Below are 20,254 nucleotides of genomic sequence, written 5' to 3'. Positions count from 1 at the left end.
TTACTGCTTGCCAGAGGGCTTACTTCTGCTCTCCAAACACCACCACCAGCCAATCCTGGCTGGCTCTTCTTTATATGGACATAATTGAACACAATTGACTAAGACCCAACACCTGTTCACCCTATTATCTTGAACTAACATTCATTAACAGACACCAACAGAAAGGACAGGACTGGTGGTGGGCCAGTACAAATAGTACAGTGCACAAATACAGAGGAGGACACCCTGGAGATAAGTGGCACATCTTTGTGCCCCTAAGTCGGAGGTGGAGAGACAGGGAACTTGCAGATAGCTGATGACAGAATTACAAATATCCCTGACACATAAATGCTGACTTCCTTTGATGAATGATTGAGTTATAATAAAAACAAGAAATGATGGAAATACTCAGCAGGTCTGGCAGCATCTGTGGAGAGAGAAGCAGAGTTAACGTTTCAGGTTAGTGATCCTTCATCAGAACGAGCAGATTTGAGAAATGTAAAAGGTTTTAAGTAAAGCAGGGGGTGGGACAAGAGATAACAAAAGAGAAGATTTTGATAGGACAGAGGGTCACTGAGAATAACTGACCAGGAGGTCATGGAACAAAAGGCAAATGGTATGTTAAATGGTGTGCTGAAAGACAAAGCATTAATACAGAGAGGGTGTGAATAGACTGTAAAGCACAAACATAAAAAGAAAACAGAAACAGTGGGTAGGCACAGTGGAAACAAAGTTTAAAAAAAAAATTTTTTTTTTTAAACGAGAAAAACATTAAAAAATGGGGGCCCCGTCATGCTCTGAAAATATTGAACGCAATGTTCAGTCCGGCAGGCTGTAGCATGCCTAAATCGGTAAATGAGATGCTATTCCTGCAGCTTGCATTGATGTTCGCTGGAACACTGCAGCAATCCCAGGACAGAGATGTGAGCATGAGAGCAGGGGGGTGGTGTTGAAATGGTCAGCAACCGGAAGCTTGGGGTCATGCTTACGCACTGAGCGGAGGTGTTCTGCAAAGTGGTTACCCAATCGGCGTTTGGTCCCCCCAATGTAGAGCAGACCACATTGTGAGCAGTGAATACAGTATACTAAATTGAAAGAAGTACAAGTAAATCGCTGCTTCACCTGAAAAGTGTTTGGGGTCTTGCATAGTGAGGAGAGAGGAGGTAAATGGGCAGGTATTACACCTCCTGCGATTGCAGAGGAAGGTGCTGTGGGAAGGGGACGAGGTGTTGGGTATAATGGAGGAGTGGCCGAGGGTGTTGCGGAGGGAATGATCCCTTCAGAATGCTGACAGGGGAAGGGAGGCGAGATGAGTTTGGTAGTGGCATCATGCTGGATGTGGCGGGAGTGGTGGAGGATGATCCTTTGGATCTGGAGGCTGGTGAGGTGGAAAGTGAGAACAAGGGGAACCCTGTTGCGGTTCTGGGAGGGAGGGGAAGGAGATGGAGAAACTGGGAGAATGGAATGGAGTACTTACAGGAAGCAGGGTGTGAAGAAGTGTAGTCGAGGTAGCTGTAGGAGTCGGGGGGCTTATAATGAATATTAGTGGACAGCCTATCCCCAGAGATGGAGACAGAGAAGTCGAGGAAGGGAAGTGTCAGAAATGGACCATGTGAAAGTGAGAGAAGGGTGGAAATTAGAAGCATGTTATAAGACTGATTATGTGGATTTTCAAGATTGTGACTTTGCCACAACTAAATCATATCCTTTTCTTTTGACTTCCAGGGTCTTCATGTACACAGCAAGTCTTGCGGGACATGCACGAAGACGATTCCTCAGAGAATGAGAGTGCATGGTGCACCATCACAGGACCTGCAGCCATGCATCAGTGCAAATACTAACACTTTTCTGGGTCCCGTTAGATAGTTAGTTGTGTTTTCACCTGGTGATTCTCGGTTCACACATGAGCCAGAGCAGACACTGGTGGCAGGGACAACTGTGGAGAGTTTGCATCCAGGGATGCAATTCTCTCCAAGCTCTGCTCAGGTGCAGGATGCTGAACACCGGGGGCTATTGTTGAGAATGAGAACACTAGAATTGCATCAGCAACTTAGCCAGGTACAGACAGATGAGCCACACACACTCTCCACAACAGCAGAGAGTACGGGGTAGTCTAACTCAATCACTAGTGAACTGGTGGTGCAGCGAATTGCAAAAATGTCTGTCATGGAGAGAGAGTCTGCTCCACTGAGCTTCAAGGAAGGTTCTCAAGTCCAAATGCAAACTATGGGCACAACCATGCAGACATTGGAGATCAACTTGCCAGCTGCCTTAAGTAGGATGGCAGATAGCTTATCCACGTCACTGATCTTCACCAACCTGCTTCCAGGACAGAGGTAGGAGTGATACACTGATGGCCATGGAGATGAATGATGACCACCTCCTCTACCTCTGCTGAAGCCACCAAACTTCACCACATAGAAGCACAAGTTGAAGAAATTGTAATTCACCAAGAACCTGTACATGGTTGTTTGACAAAATGGTGTGCAACTTAGCCCCACACAGGACCCGACCTCTCACCCGGGATGGGCAGCCCCTTTGGTCCAACCCCCCAGAACACCCCTCTCCAGTTGACCACCACCCCCCCACCCCAGATTTCACCCCCTTCCAGTTGAACCCCCACACTTACTACCCTTCCCCTCCTGTCAACCACCCCACCCCCCCCACATTAATCCCCACATCGTCCCCTCTTCTGTTGACACACCCCCATCACCCCTCCCACCAACCCAGTCACCCCCTTCATCCTTGCTTGAAGCTTTATGGAGCAGTTGAAACAGTCAGAAGTAGCAACATGCTCCCCTGACTTTACAGGCATCGCTACCCCTGCCCCCAACTTCTGGGAACCTGCCCCAACCCCACCCAATCCCAAACTTCCCTGAGAGTCGCTGCCAGTGAGACAGCATCCTGTAATAAATAAAAACAAGAAATGCTGGAAATACTCAGCAGGTCTGGCAGCATCCATGGAGAGAGAAGCAGTGTTAACGTTTCGGGTCAGTGACCCTTCTTCGGAACGGTCATTGATGTCTTCCCTCAGGCGAGTGGCCTGTGTAAGCGCAACACAGGTAAAGTGCCAGGAACTTGCTTCACATATGTTGATGAGGCTCGGTATTGATCTTCGGGCCTCTTGGTTCAGGTGTCGCTATGCCTGGATGCGAATAACTGGTACATTTTCTGTTATTGATGTGCGATTATGTTTATATTGCGCAATTAATAATGGCCAGAAATAACCAACCCGATTAAGTTCCTAATCAAACTATATCACAGTTATTAGCTTAAACATTCACTCCCTCCACCACCAGTGTACTTTGGCAGCAGTGTGTACCATCTACAAGATGCACTGCAGTAACTCGCCAAAGCTGCTTTGACAGCACATTCCAAACCTGCGAACAAGGGCAGCAGGAGGATGCAAACACCACCTATAAGTTTCCCTCCAAGTCAAACACCATGCTGAAATACATCACTTTTCCTTCATCGTCACTAGATCAAAATCCTGGAACTCCTTGCCTAACAACACTGTGGGTATACTTACAATGCACAGACTGCAGTGGTTCAAGAAGACAGCTGACCACTACCTTCTCAAAGCGAATTAGGGATTGGCAACAAATGCTGGCCTTGACAGTGACACCCACATCCCATGATTGAAAAAAAAGTTATCAACATGATCGGATTCTGGTTCTGTCAGATTGACTCAGCTCCATACCTCATCACAGCTTTGATCTAGACATGGATGCAAGAGATGAATGCCAAAGGATTGGTCACCATTGCAGCCATGACCACAGGTTACTTCGGGTAGAATTCTGCTTCTTTCCAACAAGATTCTGTTTTGCTATTTATTGATCTTGCATATATTTTAAAATGTGTTCTTCAATTCTTTCAACTGATTTAAAAAAAAATTCTTTTTGGTATTTTCCTTCATGTCACGTAATGTTACAATCTTATCGCTACCGACAGCTGCATTGAGTTTGCTTAGCATTTTAATATATAGTAGATAACCGACACATGGGAGGAAGTTACAGGCTGAAATCTAACTGAAAGGATCTCATGGTTTATACATTGGGTAAAAGACAACTGGAAGGAGTTGTATTCCATAAATCTAATTGAAGAATGGTTTTCTCTCTGGATGCTGATAACTAGTATAGTTTGTCATTCATGCACAATTAGGTTCATACTGTGTATAACTATTACAATGTCCAGAAATAATTTTTAGACCATCAGCAGAAAATTCTTTGAACAGTATTTGCTTGCTAGCTGTCAGATCCCATTCTGTTTCTGGAGTTGTGCGATTGCCTGCTGTGTAGTATCGATAAGCAATTACAAGTCACATATGGAGTGCATTTTGTGTTAAAGTGGTGAGATTATTTACCTTTTTACATGCTGTGATGGAGCTCCCTGCAGTGCACTTGTGGCTCTCTGCTTCACTGCCTGGGATTGTCTCAAAGTGCTCTGAGACTTGACGCATTTGTGAGGCTTCAAAGTTACTGCAACAGAAGACAGAAAATTGACAAAGGATGGCACTAACACTAAACTGGTACAATTTTATTGCATGTTCTGCTGGAACCATCAGACTTTCATGCTGTATGATTGCTAGAAATCATTAACATTGCCTGTAATTCCTTTCCATTCATACTCAAGTACTATTCCAGTTTGCGTGTTCAGATTGGATCCGTTTGTAGCACCCTGACCTCTGATTCAGACATTCCAGATATGAATAAAAAGCAAAATACTATGGATGCTGGAAATCTGAAATAAAAACAAGAAATGCTGGAAATACTCAGCAGGTCTGGCAGCATCTGTGGAGAGAGAAGCAGAGTTAACGATTCAGGTCAGTGACCCTTCTTCAGCACTGAACAGCCTCTTAGCTTGTAGCCCAACTAGGAGGTCTGAGGCTGGCCCAATATTGGGCCTCATTTAATAATTTAGGCAACCAGTTGCACCTCTGGAATCAGCTTGGCTGTTTCATCAGATGTATTACAGGTGGTTAGCTATGCTGGGAGAAGCCCTCAGGTAAGTCTCAGGTGGTGGTGGGGGCTATGGGGAGAACAGCAGGAGGCAGATGATTGCAGTCAGCAGGAATGCTATGGAGTGAGTAGGACCATTCCAGATATTCCTGGCCGCACATGAAGTTATCTTTTTGGTGGTTGTAGATTCCTAGGCCATATCAACACCAGGAAGATCCAAATGCAAACGTGGTAAGCAACTGTATAACAAGTCTTTCTTTGCTTCAAGAAGTAGGGCTGAATTTTACCAGCCCCTTGACACCATGGGTTGTGGCGGGGAGGCCCGTAAAATGCTAGCAGGAGTGGCCCGCCGCAACCCACGACGCCAAGGCGGCCCTGCCGGTTATTAGCGGCGGTGGCGAGGCCTCGGAGCAGCCCCCCACCAATTGGCAGCGGGGCCTTCATTAACATATTTAAATGAGCATTAATGCAATTCAAATTAATTTGCCTGCCGACGGCGGCTGTCCCATGCCGATTTTATGGCCAACCGGCCATGACTCTCATGCCAGGCAAGACGCTGGTGGGGAGGGGGAGGAATAAAATTATCAGGATGGGAGGGGTGGGGGAGCAGGGAAAACACTTTTTATTGGCTGTGGGCTGGTGGGAAGGGGTTGAAGACAAATGGGAGAAGGTTGGTGGGTGAGGGGAAGTTCGGGTCGGGAATGAAATACATTTTCTGAATATAGGGCAAAGAAAAGACCTGGGTTGGGGGGGGGGGGGTGGGCAGGGGTGTGGGTGGGAAAGGGCCCCCATCTTCTAAATATTTATTAAAAAACACTGAAATCTAATATCCCTTTAAAAATGTAAATTTTTGCCAAGGGCTTGTAGCCCTTTAAAGATGGCGCTCGCGAGGTGGCGCTGGACGCCATTGCCGGTGACGCAGCAGCCGCCCCCTCTATGTCATTGGGGGCCGCTCTGTCCCTTCCATTTAAAATCAGCCTCCGCGCATCATATCGCGGGAGATGTGCGGTGGAACCTCCGTGTCGGAAGGCCGCCGTGGCAGAGCCCACGCATTGATAAAATGCAACCCATGGTCCCAGCATCTTATTTTAGTGCATTGTTTGGATTTGAGAATGCATCAGTGGAAACATCCAACACTACTACTTCTTAAATTTCTGCTATGGCAAAGACATATTGCCATAGTGCAACCTGTTTCTCCATCTGAGAGGACCTAGTTGACTAACAAATTAGGCAAACAGAGCAGAGTGGTAGCAGTGCACTGAATACTTAATTATCCTTTATTGATTAAAACAGTAGGTCATTAAATCTGAAATTTTAGAAAATAGTTTCAATAGAAATAAGCTCACTGTGACAGTACCAATCAATATACCATCATATTTTGCCACATAGGGACCACACATGTTTTATTTAATCAGAGGAGGAGGAGGAGGACATAAGTTTTCTTCATTTGCTTTTGGTAACAAAAATATGTAATGAAAGAATACGCTCCCAAAAATCTATGGGACATGATTGCATTCGTTACATCAGGAATGCATCCATTGATGCCCTCTATAACTGATCTCACTGTAGTTTGCGGGATCAGCAGGAGAAGATAAAAGAGAGAGAGGGGAAAAAATAAGTGATTTTATCCACTGCCTCCTTTATGGTTGTCTCCATCCTTACTCACTGACTTGCAATTCATCTGCTGCGTGTATCCTTACTTATTGTCTGATCTTTTGGTCACCATTACTCACTGTCTTTCTATTCTTTTCTCTATCCTTTGCCATTGCCACTCTGTGCATTGTTCTCTCTTTAATCATTACATTTACTATTATTCTACTCTCTGTATGAACGGTTTCTGTCTTCTTGTCTCGAGGCTGTTTTCAATAAATGTAAGTCATCTGCAGTTATTAAAAATGTATTAATTTCAGATAACCACCTATCTGATCCATACATATAACTCCACAGCATTAAACACCTTCCCATTCATACTCATTACAATGGACTAAATCACTTAATATTCACTCCTATTTGGCAGACAGCTTCCTTTCTAATCCATTCTGTCAAATTGCAGTGAACCCACCTTCTCACATCTAATTCTAGTGTACAGCATTTGAATAGACATACCCCTTTACAATTTATTATAAGGGTACAGAATTCCAATTGACCAAGTGAGATCCTATTCATTCCTATATTTTCAATTGACCATATGTCTGTAGAGTCATTCCCACCGCGTAGAGTTGCAATGGTCTAGCATTCCTTATCTTTTTCTTCTTTCGAATGGTAGTAGCAAAAAAATCATAGATCAACATCTAAGTCAGATAACCAGGTCAAAGCATTGGCTGCAGGAGCTTAGATGTCTTGTCGGCTGCCTGTGAATTTACTTTGAGGCAGTGTTTGATGATGTGCTTCAGGGTCTGGATTAGGAGCTCTGCAGTCGCATGATAGGAATGCTTTAATCTTTTAAATTAAATTAAAACATTCCTTATTATTTCTGTTGTAAAAGAACTACAAAGTTGTCTTATAGAATTAGAGGGAACCACACCACTTCCTATTCATTTGTAGTTTGTATAATTTAAATATGTCAAATCACTTTCCACTCATTCTTACACCTTGTATATATTGATAATTTGCTAACTGAACACTGACTTTTCTAATGCAGTTTAGTTTTCAATCACTAATGAAGATTACCAAAATGACGAGTGGTGAACTGCTATTATTCCAGACCACCTATCATAATCTGTGATCGATTTCTGAATCTGGAGAGACCAGTTTCCATCAAACCGCTGGTTTGATCTACTAGTTACCTAAAGAGTAGAATTTATGATGTAAAGAATTCTTAACTGATGAAATCATTGTGGCAGCACTGACTCATTCCTGCATGCTGAAGTGAGAAAAGAGTTAATAATTTGTGTGCAATTAAACAGCTTTAAATTGATGGAAGCTGTTCTGGAATATATCTGGATCCAGATTACCTGATCCAAAGTAGAAATGTGTCACAGTGGCCAAAATCAATTCCTATTTATCATCACTGTGTGTATTTTCTATTATCCATGTCTTAATTATCAGAACACTCTGTTCTACCAAATCATTGCCAAAAGCCTCTGAAAGGTTGCAGCACATTTTAGATGCATAATCACTTTTGCTTAGTTTGAATTATTGAACAAGTGATTAATTGGATTCGCGTACAGATATGCAAACTAGCTGTTTAGAAACTGCTACTTATAGCATCTTCCATCAAAGGATAATTCCTGTTGCAAGCATACATTTCTGGGAAAACTAGAAATGTGTTTAAAGACATTCAGCTGTAATATCCTAAGGGTGAGAAGAAGTCACCTAAACAATTCCATGGGCTTTGCAGACAGGGCACCGGTTTCACCTGTTCACAACAGATAGTCAGTGAAATATCAGGAAAATAATCTACAATGAAACAGATGAAAAGTAAAAACAAGTTATATATTATGACACATGCCTACTGGATGGGTATCTGAACTGATAAACACTCCTGAATTTAGGGTATTTTCTGGCACTTCTTTGTACTGGCAGCTAGTGCAAATGATTAGAAGATGATGGGCTGAATTTTATTCGCGCGCTTGGAAGCTGTCCGACATGGAAGTACTGCGGCACAGCACCCACGATATTACGCGAGGGGGTTGATTTAAATAGGGGGGGGGGGGCGAAGTGCAGGTGCCAGTGCCATTTTTAAAGGGCTTCAAGCCCTTCAGTTACATTTTAAACTTTAAAGGTCCTGATCTCTGGGAAATAAAAATAAAATGTTATTTCAACTGTAAATCATGTCTCCCACCCCGTCAATGGGTAATTTATACATTAATTGCTCTGTCCCCCCCCCATAATAAGCTTTTATTAGTGTCCCCAACCTTCCCCCCTGAAATTAGTTTCCTTTGACCCTCAACCCCTTCCCACCATCCCCACAGTCAATGAAAATTGTTTTCTCCACTTCCCCATCCCTCCCACCCTGAACATTTTATTCCTCCCCCTCCCGACCAGGTTCTTGCTTCGGAACGCCGTACGGAGTAAAATCGGCGTGGGATGGCTGCTGCCTGTAGGTAGGTCAATTTACATCTAATTATCGTTCATTTGAATATTAAGATGAAGGGCCTGCTGTCAGGCAGCGGGGCGGGGCCACACCGAGGTCCCCCTGCCACCGGTAATATGCGGTGGGCCCTTCTTGATGTCGAGGCAGGCCTCTCTCCGCTGAATTTTACCAGCCCCCCAGCTGCAGCCCACAGTGTCCAGGGGCCTGTAAAATTCAGCCCGATATTGCTAAATTTCACTTTCAATTCAGCAGGATTCACCAGCAAATTTCATACTCGTTAAGCATTTTACAATCTGTCTGCATTCTATCTTTCTTTGGTGTTTGGGATTTATTGATGGGCTACTTCAGTGATAAGTCCATAGGACGTATCCATCAGTAGGAATGACGAGGCCAATCCTGCAAAAAGGAGCTTAATTTTACCAGTTTGCCATATTTTCCGATAATAGCTGAATGACCAGTAATAAAACCAGTCAGTAAAATGAAATTGCACATAATGCAAAAGTTTTGAAACATCAGACGATCATTCCCAGAATATATATCTATGGCCTTTGTATCTAACATCAATAGGAGTCGGGGGGTAGGAATGGAAATTCTCCTTGGCCTAATCAGTTGCAGATAACAGTGTACACAATGTCATGTGGATGAAATACAGTTAGGAAATTGATCTATAGTTAATAAAGCTGTAATTAGCAAAAGAAGCAATAGCGGCATGAGGAAGAACTTTATTATGCAGTGAATGTTTAGGATCTGGAATGCACTGCCTGAGCACATGATGGACCAACTTCAATTGTAGCTTTCAAAAAGAAAATTGGATAATTACCTGAAGAGAAAAGATTTGCAGGGCTACAGGGAAAAGTCAGGGGAGTGGGACTAGGTGAGCTGCTCATGCAGAGAGCTGGCACAGACACAATGGGCTGAATGGCCTCCTTCTGTGCTATAACCAACCATTCTATGATTCTCCCTGCCTGTACTCACCAAGACCCACTTGTGTAAAACATCTAACCTCCCTCCCATACTCACCATGATCCACTGTCTAAAACATCTATTCCACTTCTAGCTATCATCTAGAAACATCTCTGTGCCTTCTAACCGTACTCAACAAATGTCAATCATCGAAACAACTTACACTTCCTCCAGTCAATTTCCTCCAATGATATTCATCCAAAGGGTACTTTTTCATCCCACACACTTCACTAGATGGTAATTTTCATAAGCATCCATTTTACCGTAAGCCAAATTTACCCGATATCATTTGTCTAAAGTGTTTAAATCTTCCAGCCACATTCACCAAATATGACGAAATGACAGCATACATATTACTCCTGGCCATGTTTGTCAAACATTGCTCATCTAAAGTGTACACATTTCTTCCAGCTATTTATCGTTTGTCTGAATCATCCATACTTCTCCAGGCTTATTTGCCAAATACCAGTTGTCTTAATGTCCATACCCTTTCAGTCTCATTTACCACAATGCCATTCATACATAGGATTGTATGTTACCCCTGGTTGCATTCACAAATGCCTTCTCAAAAGGTTTTTTGCTTTTGATCTTTTTATTTATTTTTCATATTATTCTGGTCTGCTATTATTCCTGTTCTTATCTGAAAGGACTTTTCCATTAGCAAAATTAAGTAGTTCTTTTGTCCTTGCTGGAAGGAAAATTCTAAATTGAAAAATGGATCATAATTCATCATGTGTTCATGGCTTTTTATCTGTCTCATATACACATACATGTACACAGAAATGGATGGAATTATGGAGGTTTAGTACCTGAAACACACATACATTGGCACATAGTAAAATATTTGAAAAACAGAAGCACACAAACAGAAAGAGGCAATGAAAGGCAGATAGGCAAACACAGATATAAATAAGACATGCAAATAGCCACGTATGTTTCACTGCATAGATTTTGGCAATGATACATGCAGAAGCTGGATTATGGCTTACAAAAGAACTAAAAATGCTTATTTAAGTATGAGGCAAAATAAGAGGAATAGCAAACAAAGAATAAAAGATACAGAGCTGCTTTGCATGTACACTCTTCTACAGAGTGATGGGGAAAACAGAGAAGAACTGATTGAAGTTTGGCTTGAAGGTTTTATGCAATCAGAATGCAAAGAAGTTGAGAGGAGAACGGATACCTATGACATCAAACAGAACCTTCAGGTATCAGCTAACATGGAATTGTCATCACACGATTGTATCCCAGGCAACCTTTGCTTATACTGAAAAAGTACATTTCCCTTATCAACTTTGATATTTATTCTTTATTTCCACTCCACCACTTTTCTCCCTTTATGGCTAAAATAACAATCAACTACTGCAGCTGCTTTTGACAAAACAGTTGGGCACATCTGCTGCTTTACCCTTCTTTCCTCTGGGAAGGTGCTCAGCTCTTGCTCTGTGCTTTCTCTGCCATAGATCAGCATGGCTCAATTTGTAGTATTTTGCCTCTGAGCCAAAAGGTTGTAGGTTAAAACCCTCATCTGGTCTGGAGTAAATAAAATCTAGGCTGATACTCCAGTGCATTACAGCGGGAGTGCTGCATATTTTAATGGTGAAGTGTTTTCTAAATCAAGGCTTTACCTGTCATTGGTTTATGTGGACATTAAAGATTCCATGGCACTATTTGAAGAAAAGTGGGGAAATCTTCCAGTATTCTGGCCAAGAAGCTTTCATCAAGCAACATCTTAGCAGCCAATACTTCTCATTGCTGTTTATGGGTTCTTGCTGTGTACAAAATGGCTTCTGTATTTGTGTAATATATATATATATATATATATATATATATATATATATATATATATATATCAGTCATTGCACATCAGGATAATAAATTATTTTGAGAAACTTAATAAGGCATCATAAATGATACTTCTTTCTTTATTAGCGCTTCTCAGACCCCACAAAGGAAGCTTAGCCTTCCCTGCCCCAGATTTCCATCTTCCGAAGTGTAATGCCCTGTGTGAGATGTCCTTGGAACCCTATCCTGCCACCTACCGGTGTCAACAGGCAGCCTCTGGTCAATGTTTTTCCACTGCTTCCTATTAACTGCCCACCTGTTCTGCCTGCATCTGTGTTTACAGGGGCTTTCAAAAGTATGTAATCAATGAATTGCACAACCAAATGACCAGTGTGCAGACTACTGCAGCAACCTTCTGAAGATCCTCCTGAAGGACTTTGAAAGCAGATTTAAAATCAGATAGAAGCCTAAATTGAAGTCAGTTCCCAGCTCCACAAATATCTTCTTTCACCTGGAGTTTATCTCAAGTATGCAGATCTAGTGCATCCAGCAGGTGAGAAACCCCCAGTTATTCAGGTATCTCCCCTTGGTTCATAAAACTGTTTTGAATGTGCAGGTATGTGGAAAATGATGTGCTCATTAACACATTATACAATGCTGACACTTCAGTTTGAGTATTTAGCATCAGATCAGTACACCTTCCTCTTGATACCAGACTCAGTCATATACTAACGAAGCATAACTTAGGAGACAATGTCCTTGGGAAGTTAAGCAGTTACTTTAATGCTTCAGTACAGGCTATATTTCATGACAGACAGAAATAAGGACTCTGTCTCTATAATCTCTGTGTAGGTATATTTTAGAATCATGAAATAAAAGACAATGATCAAAAAATACCAATTAAATTTTCTAGTTGATTCACTTCCAATGCTACTTAGTGATGTTTTCAAATAGATTACTTATAAATAGACTTAGAAAGTGAGGAAAAGTAATTCATCAAGCACTGGGCGTAAACAGAGATAATATGCCATGGAATTTTTATATGGATAAACATCCTTTTTAGTTTATTTATATACACTTGTACAGAACATTTAATTTTGCTCCATGATGCATTGTTACATTAAAATAAAAAAAGGGGATAATCTCAACTACAATTTCAAATAATTGCTGGGAATTATTATTTCATATTCCTGTTTCAATTAAAAAATACTTGAGCTTCCCAGTAGCACAGATGTAGTGATTCAGTATTGGAATCACATAGGCCAGGAAGATTCCAGGTTCAATCTGCATCCCACGGTGAGTTATATAACTGAGCTGGGTAATGGTAGGGGCACCTCTGGTTAAACAAAAATCAAATAGAATTAATGAAGGGACAGTTGGGCTGAGTTCTTGTTGCTAATTGCATACTGAAAATGCATGTGTTTGCATGCCAGGTGATGGCAGGATCCTCTATATTTGGATGGTCTACCAGCACTTACTGTTAAAGCCCAGAATTGAATAATGGCCACTTGGAGAACATGGCAGAAGGTGACTGATGCCTTCAAAAAAGGATGGCGGGGGGTGGGGGAATGAACATTTTCAAAAAAATGCAATACAAACTCCATTACCTTGTTACCAATTCCATCATCCAAACCCATTGTGTCAGGCTGAACCAGACTGTTCACAACCTTGGTGTCCTATTTGATCCCATATCATCTCCATCAAAAAGACTGCCTACTTCTCCTCTGTAACATTGCCCACCACTGCCTCTGCCTTAGCTCATCTGCTCCTGAAAAACCCATCCATCCTTCTGTTGCCTCCAGGCTCAACCATTCCAATGCTCGTCTAGGAGTAATGTGCAGGGGTTGCTTGGAAATAACAGTTTAAAAAGACAAGTCTGGCTAAAGATTACAGTAGCAGTTTGAAGGAGTAAGAAAGTGTTGAGGTTAGTGAGTTCACTGTCAAGTAGGTGTATTTTGATGGCTCATGTATCATTTTGTCCCAATTCTCAGGAATAATTTCAACTCGAGCATCTGGCACAGACAACTGAAAAAAAGACAAGGACACTGCAAGGAGGAAAAGAAGAGAGCACAATTTCAGTGAAAACAATCTCCAAATTCTCTGAGGAAACTGAACACACGAGACATAGACTGTGGGGTCTGGATGGAAGGCAACCTGAAATATATGTATTTTGTGCCAGGTGGAGGGAGGTGGCACTGGCACGGAGTGCCAATTCTCTCACTCCTAAACTGGGTGGTTTTATTTTAATAAAAAAAAAGTCAACAGATGAAACTCTCCGCCGAACAAAGGCGGTGGAGGGGTGCCACCACCACCCGGTAAACGGGACCTGGAACAAGCAGAGATCAGCTATAACAAATTCAATGCCCTCACCATGTCAGGAAAGGTAATCAGCCACTCTCCTTTTTCTTACTTAGGAAATCTGGGTGGCCATACATTCTATAATCTCCAAAAGTAAGGGCTGCACAACTAATGCCTCACAATGCACTCTAGTTAAAGAGGTGCACAAACTGGGGATCTTTCAGATCTTCTTCCAGCCATATCTTGTTGACCCCTAGCTGCGATGCTGAACTTGATGAATTTCCAGCTTACCTGAAAAATGTGTCCATCACTTGACAAATATTTGCATATATAGCATCATGGCTGATATTACACAAATGGCTGCCTGAAATGATTGTGTGCCATAAACGTTAAAGACAGTTATCACTGACATAACCATAGGCAGAGCAGTGTGGACAAACGACCATGGCTATCGGTCCTCCTTTAGCAGTGGTAAAGTTTTCCGATTGGAGATGCATACCTTTCCAATGTACACCTTCTTTCGAAGATTCTTATAATACCTGTGTTGCCTGTACAGTCATTAGAGGGGGAGTAATATATGGTGGGGTACATCCTCCTTAAATACCACCTGACTTTCCTTTCCTTCATCCTCCTCTGCTTCTCCTCCTCCTTAATAATACTACACAAAAAAAGATACTCCAGAAGGAATGCAATATCCTGAGAACTGAGGGTGGCACTGTGGGTCAAAATCTATTGATGGTCTCACCCTCCCATAACCAAGCTGTGTAGGCTTTAATACTTTAATAAAATGTCCCCAGCTGCAGTAATCATCAATCAGCAATCATTAGGGTCAATAATTCCTTTCTTCGCCTGTCTCAGTTGGTCCTGACAACAGCTGCACCTAATATTTTTCGATCTAATTTATCCCTAGTGAATTGAGAGCATAAGGAAACTCAGTGGTTGGGGGTTTGGTGGCACGGGGGCAGAGGGAGCAGCATCACTGGCCCTCCTTTATATATATTGTGATTAATTGGCTGGGGGATGCAGCAGGTGGACTGCAAGAAGATGCCAAAACTCATTAGAAAATTGGACATTCCTGATCTTGGGATGGAAAACTAGTGAAAATGTCTTTCACCCCCATTTGCCACTCAGCAAATGTATTTGACCTGATTTTACACTAAGAAAAGGCTAAATTTTGGGGTTCAACAAGACCCTGATATTAAATTAAAGCTTCTGCAATAATGTCTATTTTCTGTAAGAAATGCCCATTAGATCAAATACGTTAACCACACTGGTGCTTAAATCACAATGTTCTGGATGCTAGCTGGCTTTGAAATGGTTCTTTCATATTTCGAGAATATATAAGAAAAGAAGAAGATGTCAACATCAAAAATGTCAAACCTTTTTCTTAACATTTCTGAAGATGAATGCACTGAGGGAATTGAATGTCATATGTAAATAATGCTCATAAGAGTTTAACAGCAGTTAGTAATGTTGTTTGAACAGAAAACATCACATAATTCACAGGACAGCATTTTAAGGAAGCTTACTGAATTATACTGTGTGTAACGAACTATCTTTGTGCTATGTGTTAGTCCATAGAGAGTATTCTATGTTTTATAGAAGGAGTTATTTTTCTAGTACATATTGCACAATAGAACCATAATACTGAGTAATTCATTCTGGATGCAATATAATATGATTTACTCTGGATATATATTTTACCATCTCAACTATATATTTTTCACATAATGTGTTATAAGGTCATAAAATAAAACACAGAATGAGAAAATATCAAATTTATCCTTCCAATCTGTCCCATCCAATTGACCAGGTGGACAGTGCAGATTCTCTCCAACTTACTTTATGTCCTGCGGGAGACCAATAACTACAAGTAAAGTTTCTAAGATAAAACTGTAAAAATCCTCCCAACATACCCAACAAAATGTATGTAAGATATCAAACTATGTTATAATGGGGCATGATTCCATCTGTTCACAAATTTTCAACAAAATTGTAAATGTGTTTTTGTTGCTGTGAAGAAGTTAGCAAAGGGAATTTGCAACCCTTTGTATATTAACAATTTCAATTTTAGCCTTGTGATACTACATCTATTATACCCCATAACCTGGTTACTTTCATACAATGTTTATCTTTCCCAACACCACTGGCAAAGTTCGCAACTGAAAGGAAGGAACTCTAAAACAGTAGACCACTGAGAATTTCAGGAACTCTGAGGACCTCAAGTTTTCTCAGTCGTGCACTACTACTAGTCTTTCATAATCTTGTCTCCAGTTCCAATCAATCAACGACACAGAAGCAGCATTAGAATTAGAATTAGAATATTACAGCGCAGTACAGGCCCTTCGGCCCTCGATGTTGCGCCGATCATCTGACCTACACTATTCCATTTACATCCATATGTCTATCCAATGACCACTTAAATGCCCTTAAAGTTGGCGAGTCTACTACTGTTGCAGGCAGGGCGTTCCACGCCCCTACTACTCTCTGCGTAAAGAAACTACCTCTGACATCTGTCCTATATCTTTCACCCCTCAACTTAAAGCTATGTCCCCTCGTGTTTGCCATCCTCATCCGAGGAAAAAGACTCTCACTATCCACCCTATCTAACCCTCTGATTATCTTGTATGTCTCTATTAAGTCACCTCTCCTCCTCCTTCTCTCTAACGAAAACATACGGCCACATTGTTTTCAATCAGCGATGGTCTTTACAAAGCAGCAGCACACTTACTTCTCCAAAAAGAAAGTAACTTCAGTGCATCGCCCAGCGACCACATAAACAATACTAAATATGCTAGAGAGTTAAAAGCAATAATTCCATATCGGGGTTTAGATGACGCATAAATTGTTCAGGCTTCGCTGTTACTGATTTTGAATATCACATTGGAATTACAATTACTATCTGGTGACTCACTTTGTGTACAATTATTCGATATATTATGCAGTTTGTGTAGACGATAGAATGCTGCCTAACTGCAAGGTTTGACTGATGACAACAGGGAGATGTCAGATGAAATGTTACTAATCAGGATTTAGGATCTTGTTTAAGATGAGTTAGTAGCGAAGCTTTAACAGGCAGCCACTTATTTAGATTAGTTCAGAATAAAAGGAAACAAAGCTAATTACATCAATCAAATAACAATCGACAAAAAGAGTGTAAAAAGGAAATCTCAATAAGAAGAAATAGCTACGTACCCTGGCACAGAGAGCAGACTACTGTGATCCATCACTCGCTGAATTACCGAAAATGCAATGACTCCAGCTGTTGTCTCTCACCAGAGAAACAAACATAAGAAACTCCTTAATTATGATTATGCTTCCCACCTCAATTGATTTCAGGATCACATTGGCAATGGAAAAATTCCCTGTCTTAAGCTCTAAACCACACTAGTTTATACTTAGCACTACACAGTCAGTAGCGGTGACACTCTCTTCAAGCAACAGCAAGTAAAATGATTGCATGTGACAGTGCTTGAGCGTCCCACACAGAGAACATGCTGCACTCAGGCATAGGATTGAAACCCCATAACCTTCTACAGCAGACTGCAGGGCACCGGTGCTCAGCTGACGTACGTCTCATGTCCTTGTGTATGTTAAGTAGGGCATTGCATTCCTTATGATTAACTCTGTTACCATGAAATGGCTTTCATAACTAAATGAGGTAAAGAACCAGCAAACACTTTTTTTTTTAAATAATTAAAATTTGAGAGGCAGTGTCACCATTACAACCCCTCCAAATATAGTCTGTTATCACAGCAGCCCTTTTAAAGGGACAGCATCACCTTCAAAGGTCCATGGTTGGGAACAGAGCAGTGCAGCTGCCATTGGAAGTCCAGCAACATAAGCAGTTTGTTCATGCGACATTGCACTCTCATTCCGTGACCAAATTCCCTCTTGTTATGATATTTTTCCCACATTGCATCCTGAAATAAGGCAGATAGTGAACCTTTTCCTAAGCCTATGCCATTGCACCAGGAGTGGCTAAGCATGACACGTTATGCCCCACTCCCCCCGCCTCACCACCCTTTTCAAAGTTGACATTAATAAAAGAAATACTTGCATTTGTATAGCACCTTACATACTGTTAGGATGTCTCAAAACAATTTACAGCCATTGAAGTACTTTTGAAATATAGTCAGTTTTGTCGGAAACACAGTCACCAAACTGTGCACAGCGAGGTCCTACAACAGCAATGCGATACTGATAAGATAATCTGTTTTTAGGTGTTGGTTGAGGGATAAGCATTGGCCAGGATACCTGGGAGAACACACCTGCTCTTCTTTGAAATAGTGCCGTGGGATCTTATATGTCCACCTGATAGGTGTTAAATGTCTCATCCGAAGGACAGCACTTCTGATCATGCAGTACTCCTTCAGTACTGCACTGAAATGTCCTTCTCTATTGTGTGTTCAAGTCTCTGGAATGAGATTTAAACCTACAACTTTATAATTCAGAAACAAGAGTGCAACCACCGAGCATCCCTAAAGGCCATGGAATAAACTTTGATTTTCTGTATTCCGTGGCACAGTATCACAGTGGGCTCTGTATTTATCCTCCACTTATCAAGGGGCCATAGACCTCCCTTAAAGAGAGATATTCACCATCAGAGAACTTTGAAAGACCAAGGGGCTGGATTTATGCAGAGGTTCTCCTACTTGTGTTCTATGACTTCAGCGGAAGAGCTGCAAAAACCCTGGAGAAACAGTGTAAATGTTGTTTATGCCAGTTTTCCAATGTTTTCCCAATTCTTCCACCAAAGTTACACCAGACAAGTGGGAAAAGTCCCGTGGAAATACACCCCCCCCTCCCCCCTCACCAAATATCAGAAATCTTCATTTAGAAAGACACAGATTAACCAAAGACATTCAGCACGGATTGGTTAGGGAAGGTTGTATCTGACTAACATGTTTGAATTTTTTGAAGAGGTAACTAGAATGGTCAATGAAGGAGGTGCATTTTACATAGTCCATATGGATTTTAGCAAGGCTTTTGATCAGGTCCCACTGGTAGTGCAGACTGGTAACAAAAGTAAAAGCCCATAGGATCCAAGGCAAAGTGGCAAGTTGGATCCAAAATTGACTCAGAGGTAGGAAGCCAAGGATAATAGTCAATGGGTGTTCTGGGGACTGGAAGGCTGTTTCCAGAGATTTCCGCGGGGCTCAGTACTAGGCCCCTTGTTTTTTATAATATATATACATTAATGATCCCGACTTGAATGTAGGGAGAATGATTAAGGAGTTTGCAGAGGATACAAGAATTGGCCGTATGGTTGATAATAAAGAGGAAAGCTGTAGACTGCAGGAAGATATCAATTGACTAGTCAGGTGGGCAGAACACTGGCAAATAGAGTTCAATCTAGAAAAGTGTGAGGTAGTACATTTGAGGAAGGCTAACAAGACAAAGGAATACACAATAAATGGTAGGACACTGAGAAATTTAGAGGAACAGAGGGACCTTGGAGTGCATGTCCACAGATGCCTGAAGATGGCTGGACAGGTAGATAAGGTGGTCAAGAAGGCATACGGGATACTTGCCTTTATTAGCCAAGGCACAGAGTATAAGAGCTGGGAGGTTATGCTAGAACTGTATAAAACATTGGTCAGGCCACAGCCAGAGTACTGCATGTAATTCTGATCACCACACTATAGGAAAGATGTGATTTCTCTAGAGAGGGTACAGAAGAGACTTACAAGGATGTTACCTGGACTGGAAGGTTTTAGTTTTAGATTGCATAGGCTGGAACAGAGGAGGCTGAGAGGTGACCGAATTCAAGTATATTAAATTATGAACGGTCTAGAGAGAGTGGATAGGAAGGCCCTGTTACCCTTGGTTGAGGAGGCATAGATTTAGGGTCAGAGGTAGGAAGTTTACAGGTGATTCAAGGGGAAATATTTTCATCCAGAGGAACTTGACAATGTGAGTGAAACTAAATGCTATACATTTTAACTGAAATTATTGCAATATATTTATATAATTGGAACAGGTTACTGAATCATTCCAACTGATATGGTCACTGCTGCACTTTAATTTAGGCTAATTCATATTTAATCCATCAACTGAAACATTCGTTACAAAACAATAGGAGCCAACTCACTCCAGAAACATTGCAACATATTATAAATTAGTTCAAGGATACAGGATAATTACTGATAGTGGAATTTTGTAATTACTTTATTTGTACTCTGACAACAATATTATATGAATTTTCTGAGTGACTGGGTTTGCTGGAAAATCT

The 20,254-nt window shown here is 41.5% G+C and overlaps 1 protein-coding gene across 6 annotated transcripts in view; it reads right to left on the bottom strand.

Moving 5' to 3' along the window:
- The window catches only part of sphkap (SPHK1 interactor, AKAP domain containing), a 377,209-nt gene that overhangs the window by 149,885 nt on the left and 207,070 nt on the right, over positions 1-20,254 (bottom strand). For 5 of the 6 annotated variants that reach the window (XM_068042423.1, XM_068042424.1, XM_068042428.1 and 2 more), the window contains exon 2: positions 4,343-4,457. In XM_068042423.1, coding sequence (XP_067898524.1) covers positions 4,343-4,457 — 115 coding nt within the window. Of the gene's footprint in view, positions 1-4,342; positions 4,458-17,214; positions 17,452-20,254 lie in introns of those variants that run through there. The other variant, XM_068042427.1, reaches the window with a different exon arrangement.

This window comes from Heterodontus francisci, chromosome 11 (assembly GCF_036365525.1).
Source record: "Heterodontus francisci isolate sHetFra1 chromosome 11, sHetFra1.hap1, whole genome shotgun sequence".
Lineage (NCBI taxonomy): Eukaryota > Metazoa > Chordata > Chondrichthyes > Heterodontiformes > Heterodontidae > Heterodontus > Heterodontus francisci.
The sequence above is the reverse complement of the archived record's forward strand: the minus strand, read 5'-3'. Positions and strand labels throughout refer to the sequence as shown.